This window comes from Typopeltis vanoorti, chromosome 7, assembly GCF_054136105.1.
Source record: "Typopeltis vanoorti isolate ZY-2024b chromosome 7, IOZ_Tvanoo_1.0, whole genome shotgun sequence".
NCBI lineage: Eukaryota > Metazoa > Arthropoda > Arachnida > Uropygi > Thelyphonidae > Typopeltis > Typopeltis vanoorti.
Genome location: NC_143555.1, coordinates 123323026 through 123338304, shown reverse-complemented (window position 1 = coordinate 123338304; position 15279 = coordinate 123323026). Strand labels below are relative to the sequence as shown.

Sequence of the window (15279 nt, the reverse complement as noted above, 5' to 3'; positions counted from 1 at the left end):
ATTCAAACTCTGATTTGGATTTGTTGATAGCTCATAACAGCTGTAAAAGAACTATGATAAAGGCAAGGCAGAGTGAACAGCTAGAGTTTTGGTCTCAAGCCACAAGCCACGGATGGTATGCATTTTTTTTTTTTTTTTTTTTTTTTTGAGAACCAAGGGATGATGGTCAGGGATTTTGTGTTGAATGAAGGATTAAAGCCTTAATTCCTATGAGGGTGATTTGTTATTCTGTCTGATCAGGTGTTTGGATCAGACAAACTGAAGCAGTACTCAGACCATGGAAAGGAGGTGTAGAAGTCATGGAGGTTATCCCATTTGACACCCTTATAATGCCAATGGACATAAGACTGTTGGATGAATGTTGTTCCATGGAAAAGGAGACTTATGAGGTCATGGTCTGAGTTAACAAGAGGAGAACTCACGTCTACAGTATATATATGGAAGAGAATCTTGTTACTAAGAGATTGTGATGGAAGACTGGAGGGGGATTGTGGCATTCTGAAAGGGAAAAGATTGGTTATATGTGTTAAGTTACTGCTAGGGACAAATACCTCACCATCCCTGCTTGCTTGATCAGTGGAAGTGGAAAAGTTAAATTATCTGAGTTGTGACCACCAAAGTCCCTAAAAAGGAGGACCTCACTTTAGAGTATTTAGGTTGTAGAAAATTGAGCTTTTAGAGAAAGAGACTTGAGGTCAGAGTGGTTATCAGTTTGGGAAGCAACAGAGATAGGCATGTTGATGAGGGTATCACTCATACTTAGGCTGCCAATATGTACCTTTTTTTTTCTCATATTTCTCGGCGGTCCCGTCGTTTTAATAAAAATGTCAATTTTGTCCCGTTTTTAATAAAAACTATAAATATATTTTAATACTGGTCAATCAAATTATTATTCATAACCTATAATCATATATCAATATCATGGATACCAGCAAGTTGTATAACCATGGAGTCGCATTATGTTGGCAACACTTGCACATCTCAGACGTGACATCTGTTCTGCCATAGCATTAGTTTTTGTTTTGCCTGTATGTTAACATGGGGGCTATGTTATTCAATGCTTGTGGTTTAAATTTCATATTTTTTAAAGTATTGTCTTATTTTTGGAAGCTTTAAGTTTATCCTTGCAATGTCAAAGAGCCAAAACTGAACTGCAGTTTTACTGACGTTCTCCAGAAAGAATTCAAATTTATTAAAGTGGACAAGCTGTGTAGTAATGGAACAAAAGTGGTATGCTAACATTGTAACGTCCACTTTTTCATTACTCATGGAGGCAGAAGAGACATCAACCAACATCTACATAGCCAGAAACATAAGGATGCTGAAAAGAATTTGGCTTCCGGTAAAAAAAACATCAGCTCATTTATGGTGAGACATGGTGATTGATATGGCCAAATATGGTGAAAGCAATAAAATTGCAGCAAGTGAAGCTGCTTGTTTCTTATACTGTGCATCACGGACAAAATTTTCACGCAAATGACTGCTTGTCGACATTGATAAATAAAATTTATGAACCAAAATTTTCTTCAGCATTTACCAAATCAGAAGCAGGAATTACCAACATTTTATCACCACACATATTGGGCGAAGTAATATAAGATTTGAATAAAACAAAGCATTTCAGTCAGTCAGTCTAAATGCATCAAACAAAAAAGACAAACTTTTTCCAATTGTTGTGTGGTACTTTTTTTTGCTAAATTGTGGTGTTCAAGACAAAATTATACTTTATTTCCTTACCTGGCAAAACATCTGATATACAGTGTGCTATATTGAAGGAAGTAAGTGACAAAAATTGTTTTGTGTGCAGATAATACAAATACCAATTTTGGTGGTTGCAAAAGACGTGGCAAAATAATGTGTTTATGTAATAAAACTTTTTTATAGTCTTACTTTCTCATGAATAGAGAATATTACATAACTCACGTCGCGTTTTTGTCTGAAGGAAATATGGTCAGCCTACTCATACTGCATATGGAAGAGAAACTCTTACACTGGCAATCAAACATGGTTATAAACCACTTCAGGTCTCTAATAAGCAAGGTGGTGGTATTTCACCAGGCAATGAAAGGCATCTGCAACTCAGATAGACAAATTACAAAGTTAACAAGTGCAAAGAAACAATGTCTTTAAAAATGAGCTGTCAAGAAACTTAGTATTCTTTATACATTATGGGTGAACAATGCTTTAATATGTTTAGTATAATTTGGGTAGTGTTTGTGATTGGGTAAAGTTTGTGATTAATAAAGTTACTAAAAGAATTTATTTTGTCACAATTTAACAAGTAAGAACCTTTAATAAAAAAGAAAAATATACTTGCATCTAAGTGTGAAATACAATTGAAAGTATTTGTTAACTCACATAAGAAAATTTGTTGTAATATGATGAAAATAAGATAATTAACTTACAGAATATTGGTCATAAGAATTTTGCATGTAAGGGCTCGTTGTTAAACAACTGAAACAAGGGATTATAGGTTTATGTCAATTCTTAGAAAATTTTGGTAAGCTGATAAAGTTTAGTGAATGTGACTCATGGGGTTAGCAAGAACCAAGGTGGGGCCGAAGGTCAAGGTTCCCGATATTAGACGTCACCACGAGTCGATCACCTGCACACGCCCGCAGGAATTTTCGGCAGAAAAACGTCACCATAACTGGTCACAGAAAGCGTATCCAGACATGGGGGGGGGATTAATTGCAGAAGGTGCTGGTAGGGTCATGATATAAAAGGGTTAGGAACCCCCACGAGGCCCTCTTGGTTCTCCAGTCTTCGTATGGGTTGTCTCATGTGGTTTTCCTGAGTGAAGGTCAGGAGTTCTCTCCTCCTGCCACGACAAGGAACAAAGTAAGCAGGATTTCGGTACAAATTCCCTATTATAGAAAGGAAGGACGCCGAACAGCTGAGAAGAAAGGTAACTACTGCATGTTATATCAACTGTGTTCTTGACGAAAAAAGAACATATGTGGAGAAGTAGGTGCCCCCGTAATGAATCTCACGACTACAGAATCGCAGATCCATTGTGTTTCCTTGAAAGAAGCTTGATGTGCTGAAGACGTGGCCACCTTGATCCGAGAAATCTCAGATATGATCCACTACAGAAGAATTCTGTCCTTGGAAATTACAGACAAGTAAGAGCAGAGACTAGCATAGAAGATCCTTATCAAACGGTATCATAAAATCTTATATTATTTCAAATTTTAAGTAGCTGTGATTGTAGTTCAGTTACCGATCTATTGAAAGACTTGAATGAGAGTTGAACTAGGACTTTAGTGCATTTAAGAATAGAAAGAGAATAAGCTTGTCAGTGTTAATAGAAAAAAAAAAAATTGTGTCTAGTAACTTATGCATGTCATCTATGATTTGTCTGAGAGCTGTCTGAAGAATAGAATGTGGTTACAACTGTAGCGATAGGACTGTTTAACCCATATTACTCTTGTGAGTTAATGTGTGTAAACTAATCATGTTTAATTAAGGTATTGTATCATAATATTGTGCTCAGACAGATGAGAAGTTTTAGTCAATTGTTAACATTTGCGAGGATATCCTTTTATCGTATGTGGATAAAAGTCTTTTATGGCAGCATAATCGCCCTTCCCACATAGAATTTTATAACCAATCATTTGTTCTTTTGCTAGTATTGCTTCAGCTTAGTATTGAATTAAGTTTTAATGATCTTTAATGTATTGTGCTTATGTGTATAATAAACTTTTGCTCATTGAAAACTCAGCTGTCTGAAATTGCCATTCAATGCACTGCTTGTAATAATGTACGAATCTAGCCACAGGGGGGTTAAGTTGTGAGTTCAAGGTCATGACTGTATAATTGTTTCACACCTAAACATATTTAAGAAATTGCTTCTTGTTTTCATTTTCTTTCATAAACTAAATGTCCTTAATAGGCAGCTAAAAAAAATAAATGTTTTAGGATACTAAGGGGAGCAAGATACCTTGTATTTGGGTGATATCACGTATAGTAAGAAATTTGTTACCAACAAGATAAAATATAAACTTGTGAGAGGAATTAACAATTATAGGACAGTAAAAAGGGGACACAACAATAGCACTTAAAGATTTCACAATCCTTTTATATCTTGATTCATGTGATCCGACTTACTGTGTTGTGAAAACATGTATTGGGTTGGCAAAAAAGTTCATTCGGTTTATGCATTAGTTTAAGTTTACGGCGCTTCACCTTTCACTATTGTTGTGCTACCGCGCAATGCTATTACGCAGTTGAAAGGCGACATTTCACATAACTTTTCAGTGAATTTTTGTTTGACCTACTTCAGTTGCACGTGTGTGTAACATATTTTTAGAAATGCAAGGAAATAACGTACATTACTGGCATATTTTTCTTTTATTTCATAAAAGGCAAACGAGCTGCAGAGGCCCATAAAAAAATATGCAGCGTATATGGGGATGGTGCCTTAACAGAACACGTATGCTAAATTCCATTCTGGAGATTTCGACGTCAGTGATGCGCCTCGCGGCAGCAGCTCAACCGAGGTTGATTCGAGTGTTGTGAAGGATATCATCAACAAAAATGCGTCACAAACAGTGCAGGAGATTGCTGTAGTACTGAACATATCCCATACAAGCGTTGAAAACTATTTGCCCAAGCTGGGATATGTTTCAAAACTCAATGTTTGGGTACCACATGAATTGGCTGAGGCCAATATGACTGCTCGCATATACATCTGTGATTCGCTGCGACATCCCGAGAAAACGACCCATTTTTGAAGCAGATGATTACGGGAGATGAAAAATGGGTCGTGTACGATAACGTGGTACATAAAAGATCATGGGGATACAAGAGCGAACTGCTGCAAACAACCTCGAAAGCAGGATTGCACCCAAAGAAGATCACATGCTCTCTGTGTGATGGGATTATAAAGGTGTTGTCCACTACAAGGTGTTACCGTCAGGCAGAACGATTGATTCAACTGTCTATTGCTCACAGTTAACATGACTGGGCCATGCAATTAGCACAAAATGTCCTGAACTGGCAAATCGGAAAGGAGTTGTCTTTCACCACGACAACGCCAGACTCCACACATTGTTAACAACCCATGCGGCAAAACATCCCTTGGCTGGGATGTTTTGCCGCATCCTCCATATTCACCGAACCTGGCACCTTCCGATTACCACTTATTCCGATCGTTGCAGAATTCTCTGAACGGGAGCACCTTCACTAATGAGGAGGCTGTCAAACACCTGGATCAGTTTTTTGCCAGTAAACCTCAGGAGTTTTATGAACACAGCATAATGAAGTTGGTGGACAGATGGCATGGTCATTGATAAAGAGAGTCAATACATAACTGACTAGTATGCATTATATATATTAAATAAAATGTGTTTCATTCAACTCTGAAAAACCGAACGAAAAACTTATTTGCTAACCCAATACATCAATATAGCAGACCGAATATAGAATGCAATTTTCCATTAATTACATTCATTTATTTAAAAAATGAAACAGTGGGATGGAATTTAATGGCCATATAAAATCTATATCATGAGAAAATTTTAAAGACTACATAACTGTTTCATGTACTTTTCTAGATAGAAAAAGTGGAGCAAGAGGCTTAAAGTGGCTAATCAGGTCCTTTCAACTGAAAGTGAGTTAGTCAGGCCCACATAGAAGTGGATGTTCTCCATCCAAGAAACTGGTTTTTCATCTTGCGAAACAAGCAACCTGAGCAGATAAACACACAAATTGACAGCCATAAATACTATGCAGATAGGTGTAATATGTCCTATCCGAACATTAATTAGATTTTGAAGTGACCAAGTTCCTTGGCCACTACAGTCAATAAGGCCTAATATGCAAAGGGAAAATGGAAGTTCATATAATTCTAAGCAGCTGATGAATGGTTGAAAATTTTGCAGAGCAGTCAGTGCTACTAATGAGGCAATTCCAAAAACAGGAAATATGAATTAAGTAGCCTCACAAAATTTTAAATCACCCCTGCAGATTGACCACCTTCACCTCAATCATCATTACTAAGGGTAATGCATATCAAAGCAAGCAAAAGTGGAGAGAAGAATTAGTACTACTATTCATTGAAGTTCTGAACTTTTTCTGCAATGGGTGGTATATATTTTTTGCTCTGTGGATGCTGGTTTGAAATCAAGAGAAATCAAGCAGTCTGATAAATTAAAGGAATCTTTATTGGATTTTTTTCAATGGAAGATGAGTTAACTGATCTCCTATGAAGGTAGGAGGGATTTTTCTCCCAAACACTCAAAAAAGCTTTTCATCCTCCATACAGGCAAATAGGTCATGAGAACACAGGCAATTTATAGACAAGAAATACCGTTGTTAGTGGTAATGGTAGTAGTGTGTAAGGTACAATAGAGTGCCCTCCTGCGATGAGTCCTTAAACTCCTTGGAAGCATTAAGTAATAATAATATCTCATTTATTTTGATTTTGTATTGCTGTGAATTTAAATAATTAAAATAACTACTTATGCCGAGACTTTCTGTAGATAAAGCCAAATAACAGGTCAGCTGGAAAATGTGCAACTAGATATTAAGTATCGGGGTGTTTAAGGATCAAAGCTGTATAAGTGAGAGGAGATCTCCACATAGCCTTTAAAGGAATGTGGAGAACCGACCAGGGCTTTTAAACTAATGTTCAATCCTCTCCTTCTCGTGGTGCACCCTATTAGGTATTTGGTACCTGGATACTGAATGAACGAGGATGGGCTGACAATTTGGGATTTAGCCGACCAAATTGTATTCTTATTGGCTTCAACAACAATATTAAATGATGGTACAACATGATAGAATTTCATGCCAGCTGGGTCATCGCCTGGTTAAACAAGCACACCCCCCCCCCCCGTTGCTTTTGCCAGGGAACCAGGGCGAACAGCGAAAAGCCAGCTACTGGAACAAATCCTAAAACACACCCTAACTCATATCACCAGAATTGAAGATCAGTACTATCAACATAAGAAGCCTGAATGGCAAAGAAATGGAGCTAGCTGAGGAATTAGAGAAAATTAGAGAGAAGTACCAGATCGACATAATAGGAGTGACTGAAACAAAAAAGACCAAACTATTGAGCTCTTTCAGAGCAATAAATACAAAATGTTATATTCAGGCAATGACAATCAAGGAAAAGAAGGAGTAGCCATAGTATTCAACACTAAATACGAGGCTAATCTTGAATGGCAGGCAATTTCAAGTAGAGTGATGTGGGCAAATATCAGAATGGGGAACTGGACAATGAGACTTATTTGTGCCTATGGTCCCACAGAAGTTTCTCCTAAAGGTAGAAGAGCAGAGGAATTTTTTGAGGATTTAGAAAAAGCAACTGACACAATGAAAAATTGGTCCTTGTTGGGGATTTAAACAGCAGAGTAGGAAATGATTGTCAGACATACAAAAATATTTTGGGAAAATTTGGAGAAAGGGCAATGCTAATAATAATGGCAAATACTTGTTGGATTTCTGTTCAGGATATGGACTGGTTATTACTAACACCATGTTCCAAAATAAAGATGTGCACAAATTCACATGGAGAGAAGAGGCAAGGAATAAGAGTCTCACTGACTATATCATTGTTGATAGTGAGGTGTTCTCTCTGGTGCAGGACACTAGTGTACAAAGGATATGAAATTGGAAGTGATCACCATTTAGTCTTAAGCAGGGATAAACTTGAATTTCATATTGAAAAGAAGAACATGTAAGAAAGTTTTAAAATGAATAAAAGTTGAGCAGCTCTCAGATGTGAACTGTAGACTAAAATATACAAACATTATTCAAGAAAAAATGAAAGAGTTTGAGAAGAGGAATCAAACCTTGGAGATTCAGTGGCAAGCTCTGAAAAAAACATTGATTGATTTTGCCAGAGAGACATGTAGTGAGGTTGTCTGCAAGGATAGAAAATTCAGAACTCCCTGATGGACACAGGAAGTAAAGAGGCAGTGAAGGAAAAGAAGAAAGCATTAAAAGTTCTTGTCAAATAAGTCAGCTTGTGCTCTTAGAGAATATAGAGACAAATGTAAGAAAGCTAAACACTGTAAAACTAGCTAAACAAAAGTCATAGGAGGACTTTGGCAAGAATATAGAAAATAAATATCAAGAAAGTGGCAAAATATTCTGGAGGTTGTTGAAGAAGCTTAGGAATGGAGGAAAGAGTACTGTAAAAGGAGTTAGAGATGATAAAGGTGACATGAAAATGGGAGTAAAAGATATCCTTGAAGTATGGAGTAATTACTTTGAAAAACTGCTAAATGAAACAAGCAGTGATGACAGCACAGTGATAAAAAACACTGACCAGGCATGCAACCAGGAATACATATCCATTCTCGAAGTAGAAAAAGCCATCAAAAGTCTGAAATGTGAAAAGGCAGCTGGAGTAGATGATATTCGACCAGAAATGCTGAAGTATGGTGGTATAAAAGTTTTACAGTGGCTACACTGTATAGTTCAGAGAGCCTGGACAGAAGGACGAATTCCAGATGATTGGAGTAGAGCTCTCATAGTATCCATATATAAAAAGGGAAATAAAACTGATTTTGAGAATTACAGAGGTATTTCTCTACTGAGCGTTCCTGGTAAGATTTATGCCAGTATACTTGAGAAACAGTTGAGAAGGATTGTGGAAGAGAAGCTTGGTGAGGAACAAGCTGGATTCAGGCCAAATAGAGGCTGTCAGGATCAGATCTTCACTTTACGACAACTAGTCGAGAAAGCATGGGAATATAACAAGGATCTGTATTTAAGTTTTGTCGATTTGAAAAAGGCATATGAAAAGTGCTAAGAGAGAAGCTATTCAATATGCTACAGTTATATGGTGTCAATGGGGTATTACATCAAGCAATATTTTGTCTGTAATTGAGTTGTAAGTCAGCAGTTAGAATTGAAAGACATACAAGGAGATGGTTTAATGTTAAATCTGGTGTCAGAGAAGGATGTACATTATCACCTCTGTTATTCATTATCTATATGGATTACATTATGAAGGAAAGTGGTATTAAACCTGATATCAAAATTTGAGATGTTAATGTCAGCTCATTGCTTTATGCAGATGATGTTATACTTCTAAATAAATCTGCTACAATTCTACAAGATTCCCTGACTAAATTGAATAACTGTTGTGATAGATATGGTATGAAGGTCAGCAATAACAAGACAAAGATAATGAAAATAAGCAGAAGCATTGAAAATATCAGCTACATTGTAAATGGAGAACCTATAGAACAAGTAAAACATTTCAGCTACTTAGGCACGATTTTTAGTTAAGATAGTAAATTAAATATGGAAATAGACAACAGAATCAACAAAGCTGGTATGGTAGGAAATCAACTGAATAAATTTATGTGGAATAAGAGAGAAATTAGTCAAAACACTAAATTAGCTGTATACAAGACAGTGTTCAAACCAATTTTAACTTATAGATCTGAGAGCTGGGTCAGAAGTAAAACACTTGACCAAAGACTAGAGACCGCAGATATGAGAGTCCTGAGAAAGATTAGGGGACGTGAACAGATGGGAACAATGTCAATATCATATTAAAAACGAGGATATTAGGAATGGATGTTGACATTGTCAGCATCCAGGAATGTGTTAGCAGAGCTAATCTCAGGTGGATGGTCACTTAAACAGAATGGGCGAGGAAAGATTAGCCAAACAAGTGTTCTCTGCCAGGAAAAAGATCCAGAGGAAGACCAAGATATTGGTGGATTGATACAGTAAAAAGAGTCTTAGAAGATAGATATATAAATATAAGATCTGACATGTTGTAGCTTTGACAGGTAACAGATTGATTTGGCAGAAAATTGTAGATAGGAAGTTAGTAATGATGTAAATTTTTCATGTAGTACTATCATATCCTGTACATCCCTCGAGGATAAATGTCAGGAATTTGATGATATTAAGTATCTAATAATTACTAGATACTTATAATTATTACTATGCAATTTTAATGATTACTCTATGGTCCCATAAAAAGAAGCATCCATGGAACAAAGAAAATTGACTCCACTCCACCACACAGATGGATATAAAAAAGTACTGAAATTTCAGAGCCACACAAGTTTGGGATTAAAGAAGCTCTACTGAAATTTTTTTAATTTTCAGTAGAACTTCTGTTTCAATAGAACAGTTCCAAACTAAAGACAATTAGTAGGTTATATAAACAACTATACATATCTAATATATCAAGCAGAACTCCTACTTAAGTTGTTATGTGGTTGACAGGAACCAAAATAGAGGAAAGAGTAAACTAAAACAAATCCCACACCTAGCTAAATGTTCTGTAAAACTCCAAAGAATATGGAACAGCAAATAATGGTTTAATGTACATTCTAAATTTCTAGTGAGGCAAACTAGTCATTTGTAACTTTCGTGTTCCAAAGTAAAAACGTATTAATTTATGTGGGGGGGGGGGGGGAGTGATTAGGCAAAAAACAAGTTGTGTTGATTACATTATAGCTTACTAAGATATCGAGTAGCTTAGTCTCAACTGCAATTCAACTCAACCCCGCAATCTTCATATTACTCTAAAATCTAAAAAGAATATATATAGGATTTGAAATAATTGATCATCTATTACTAAACAGGATAAAAATGTGTATGAAAACATTGAAAAAAGAGCAATCTGATTTGAACTATCAACTCAAACCTGCAATTATTACAGGAAAAAAAAAAAGTGTCGGAGACTGAATGGCAAAATCTAAGTTAAAACACTGAATCAAGGAAGCATGTAGTGAAATTATTCTCAAAGATAGAAACACCATGGTGGACACAGGAAGTTAAAGAATTATTTTAAAGGAATTAAAACTTCTAGCTGACAAATCAGAAAATATAAAGGAAAACTGTAAGAAAGCCTGCCAGCAAGTTTTGTTACATTTTCCTTGGCCTGGTTAGCCAAATGGGTTAGCATATCTGCTCTCCAACCAACAGGCTGCAGGTTCAAATCTCCTATGGGCCTGGATGTTTGAGATTGTCTTTAGGTGGGAGATGAATTTCATTGCCCAGAGTGTGACCACCATGCCATTTATTGGAAACATGAAGTAGCAGAAAAAGTTTGGTCTCTAGAACAGGGTTTCTGGATGATGTAAAAAATGAATGAAAGAATACAAAAACTATATATAATATTAATAAAAATGGGAAAAAAATTCTTAGCCCACCCACAGTATAAATGTACTTTAGGTTTATAGAAGCTTTTGTGGGCAGGAGCCACAAGTAGCTAAACACATTTTAGAAGGAATATAGATCAAGAGGGTATTAAAATATTATAAAGACAATACAGCTTAAAAGAGAATATATCACAAAAGTAGGAATCCAAGAGCATAAAGATATAAAATTGAAACTAAGGATATTCTGAATGTCTAGAATAGTGGTATGGCAGAAAAGAAAACCAGGGGTTTCCTACAAATATCAGGACCACTCCAAATACACACGGCTGATAAGAATGGGATCATATCATGAATTAGCTCAATAGAGAACATCATAAACATTTTATATGCAAATATCAACTATAGCTATATACCATAATTAAACATTACCATATAATTATAATTGTATAAGGAGTTGCTTAAGAGTCAAAGCCAAATAACTGGAAGAAACATCCACATTGCCTTTCAGGAATGTGGAGAACTGACTGGGGCTTCTGACCTAATGTCCAATCCTCACCTTCACATGATGCACTCAATTAGTAGGCATCTACTGGGTGCTGAACAAACAAGGATGGGCTAGCAATTTGGGACTTAACTAAACTGTACTCTCTACTGGCTTAAACCACAAATGCATATGATGGTACAACATGAAATTTCATGCCAGCTAAGGTATCTCCAGGTTAAACAAGCCCCCCCCCCCATCCTGCTGCTTGTCAGGGAACTATGGCAAACAGTGAAAAGTCCACTATTGAAACAAGCTCCAACTCAATATCTAGAAGAATAAACCCAACATCAGAAAAAACTAAAGATAAGAATCATCAATATATAAGAAATATTAACAGAAAGGAAACTGAACTTGCAGAATTAATTATAAACAAGGTATTTAGTTTATAATTAAATATCAAGAAGGTGGCAAAATGTTCTGGAGGCTATTGAAAAAGCTCAGAAATGGAGTAAAGAATAATGTAAAAGGAATCATTGATGATAAATGTGACATGAAAACTGCAGATAAGGATGATATAATAAATGTCTGTAGTAATTATTTTGAAAGACTGTTAAACAATCCTTCCTTTTAGTGTTGCACGGTGATTAGCATTCATTTTTAGAAATTATGGACTATACCACCTTACCCCAGTCCTGAAGATACTTTCAGGCGCAAACTTTGTTTGCTCACACTTGGATAAAGGATTAAACTAAATTTATTATTGTTTATATGCTAATTTATACATTACTTTGGATTCTTACATTTTCTCTGTATTTTCTCAGAGCACATATAATTTGCTTACTGGGAACTTTCGATATGCTTTCTTTTCTTTGACTGCCTCTTTAAGTCCACCATGGTTTCGATTTTTTCTATCCTTTGAGACTTCACATGTTTTTGTTTTTTTTTAAATAATTGTAGTTTCTTTGAGTTTACAGTTCATCTCTGAAGCTGCTTAACCGATTCTTTACGCAACTTTCTCGTACACTTCTCAATATAATGAAGTTAACCCATCGTTACAGAAAGCACCATTATAACAAACTTACTTATAATAACTACAAAAAATATCTGATCATATCGCCACAGACACAATGCTATTATAAAGGAAATTTGTTATAGCAAGCTATTCTTATGGTCCCTACAAGTATGCTATAATGAGTCAACTGTATTCAGTTTCATCCTGCTCAAAACTAAATGGTGACCACTACCACCATGCTGACACTGCTTGTTTCATTTAGCAGTCTTTCAAAATAATTACTCCAGACATCTAGAATATCTTTAACTTCAGTTTTCGTGTTGCCTTTATCATCTAATTCCTTTTATAGTACTCTTTCTTCCATTTCTAAGCTTTTTCAATAGACTCCAGAATATTTTGTCACTTTCCAAAGTACCAATCTTTGACTCTGATGTTGAGTTGGAGATGTGGTCCAAGATTTGATGATTATCTTATAATGGCAAACAACTGGGATGGTTTATCATTCTCTGAAAGTCAGATTTTTTATATATTAATGAATCAGAATAGCATATAACTTTCATGAAATTAAGATATTTTAATTAATGGAAAACTGTCAGATTTATAAACTAAAATTCTATTAAAATGAGCATATTGAATTCTTTGATGTCCACAAATAGTAATTTATAATTAATTTTAAAATTTACATCAATATACAATGTATTTTATTTGACTTACCTGCAGATATTCTGTAAAAACATGGATATATGCTCCAGCAGATGCAGCCATAGTAGACATGGCCAAAGCAGTATATACTTTTTTTAAATGTTGTTGTACAGAGGGTTCACTAAAAAAATAAATAAATAAAAAATAAAATAATAAAAATTTATATATATGATCTTTATTTGCTTGATTTAAGAGCATTACAATTTTAAATGAAAAGCTTCATAACTAAAAAAAAAACAAACTAATTCTGTAGTTTTATGTATTTATATACTCTCAAATAAAAGGAATCATTTTCAATTAAGCAGCAATTAGGACCAGGATTGTCCCTGTACACCATTAAGGTATAGGACTAGTGATAGTCCAGCATGATTACTTTTTTTTTTTTTTTTTTTTTTTTTTTTATTGTTGTTGGATATCACTTCTAATTATGCAGTCTAAATATTATTATGTAACGCTTCCACCATAAAAGAAAAAAAAATAAGATCAATGCATTATGCCTTTTTACCATATAAAAGGCATAATTAACATATTTTTGCCATGTGCCAATGTTAATTAAGGTTAACATTGACACACAGCAAAATGACATGGCATATGGATGCAGTATATTTAGAAATTTGTAATAAACCTTAGTAAAAATAATTAAGCGTATTTGCATTATGTCTATCATTAAGATATTTGCTATATAAATATTTTTAATTAAATTATCACATACATTTTTATATACAGGGTGGCATATGAGTCATGAAGGGGTGTAAACATTTAATTACATTTTTATTTTTTGTTATAATGAAATACAGAACCTGGAGATTTTTTAAAATTAGTTATGAAAAACCACATCACGTAAATGCCTTCAATTTTTGGCTTCACAAAGACAGGTGCTTTCTATGGCATGTTCCATGACAGCTGTTAATGTTTCTGGCTGCAGCCCCCTAATTTTGGTACAAATGTTCTTCAGCTATTGGATTGTCTGGGGCTTGCTTCCTGTGGAGTTACCTTTCAGGTAACTCCACAGGAAGAAGTAAGGAGCCATCAGTTCTGGAGAACATAATGGCCAATTAATTGCAGATCTTCATAAAATTCAAAAAAACTTCATAAAATAATCAAATGCTGATTTTCAAAATAAAATTTCCTATTTTTATTTCAACATCACATTATGAAGCAAAAATATTTTATTTTTAATTAAAAGGATATAATGCTTCATGTCCTTGTAATTTAACATTTTTTTCCTCGCAGAGAATGAGTACCAGCACCTATTATTTTACAAAAAAAAAAAGGAATGATTAAGACTATGGTGCTCCAGCAATAGCAATAATTTGGTAAACTTTAGTGATACTTTGGCATTCTGTTTGCATTGTAATGTAGCTTGTTTTTCTCCGAGAGAAAACACGTGATATTCAATTTCATCCTGCTGAAAATAAATAGCGATCACTTTCTATTTCAAATTCACTGAAATTAATACTGGAAGCTTGTGTCTAGGACCAATGTGAAGATATGGCAGTCAACAGTCAAAAAAGACTTCATGTGAATTTGTGCACATCTAGAACATAGTGGCCGGCCTGGTTGGCCGAGTGGTTAGCATGTCCACTCTCCAGCCAAGAGGCTGTGGGTTCGAATCCTGCCATGGGCATGGATGTTTGTGATTGTCCTACAAACTTTATGTGGAAAGGGAATCGGTGACCCTACCACTTATTCTAGCAGAAGACATCTTTGCCAAAACAATGTGAGGTACGGCAGCGACCATATGGCACCTACGGACGTCGAATGTGAAAATTTTTATTTTAGAACATAGTCATTACTAATACTATGTCAATATCCCGAACAGAAATCAAGCAGGTAGTTGTCATTATTTGCTCTTTTCTCAAAAATTTCCAAACATTTCTACATGTCTGGCATTCATTTTCTATTGCTTAGTTGTTCAACAAGAACTTGCTTTTGTCAACTTCGCTTGTATTTTTTCATAGTCACCATGTATGTATTAGAGATTTGTTTCTAAT

At 35.1% G+C, this 15279-nt stretch overlaps 1 protein-coding gene across 1 annotated transcript in view; it reads right to left on the bottom strand.

Moving 5' to 3' along the window:
• BI-1 (Bax Inhibitor-1) overlaps positions 1-15279 on the bottom strand; it is an 85567-nt gene that overhangs the window by 57658 nt on the left and 12630 nt on the right. Inside the window, exon 2 of the mRNA XM_090395457.1 lies at positions 13298-13406. Coding sequence (XP_090251583.1) covers positions 13298-13406 — 109 coding nt within the window. The remainder of the gene's footprint in view (positions 1-13297; positions 13407-15279) is intronic.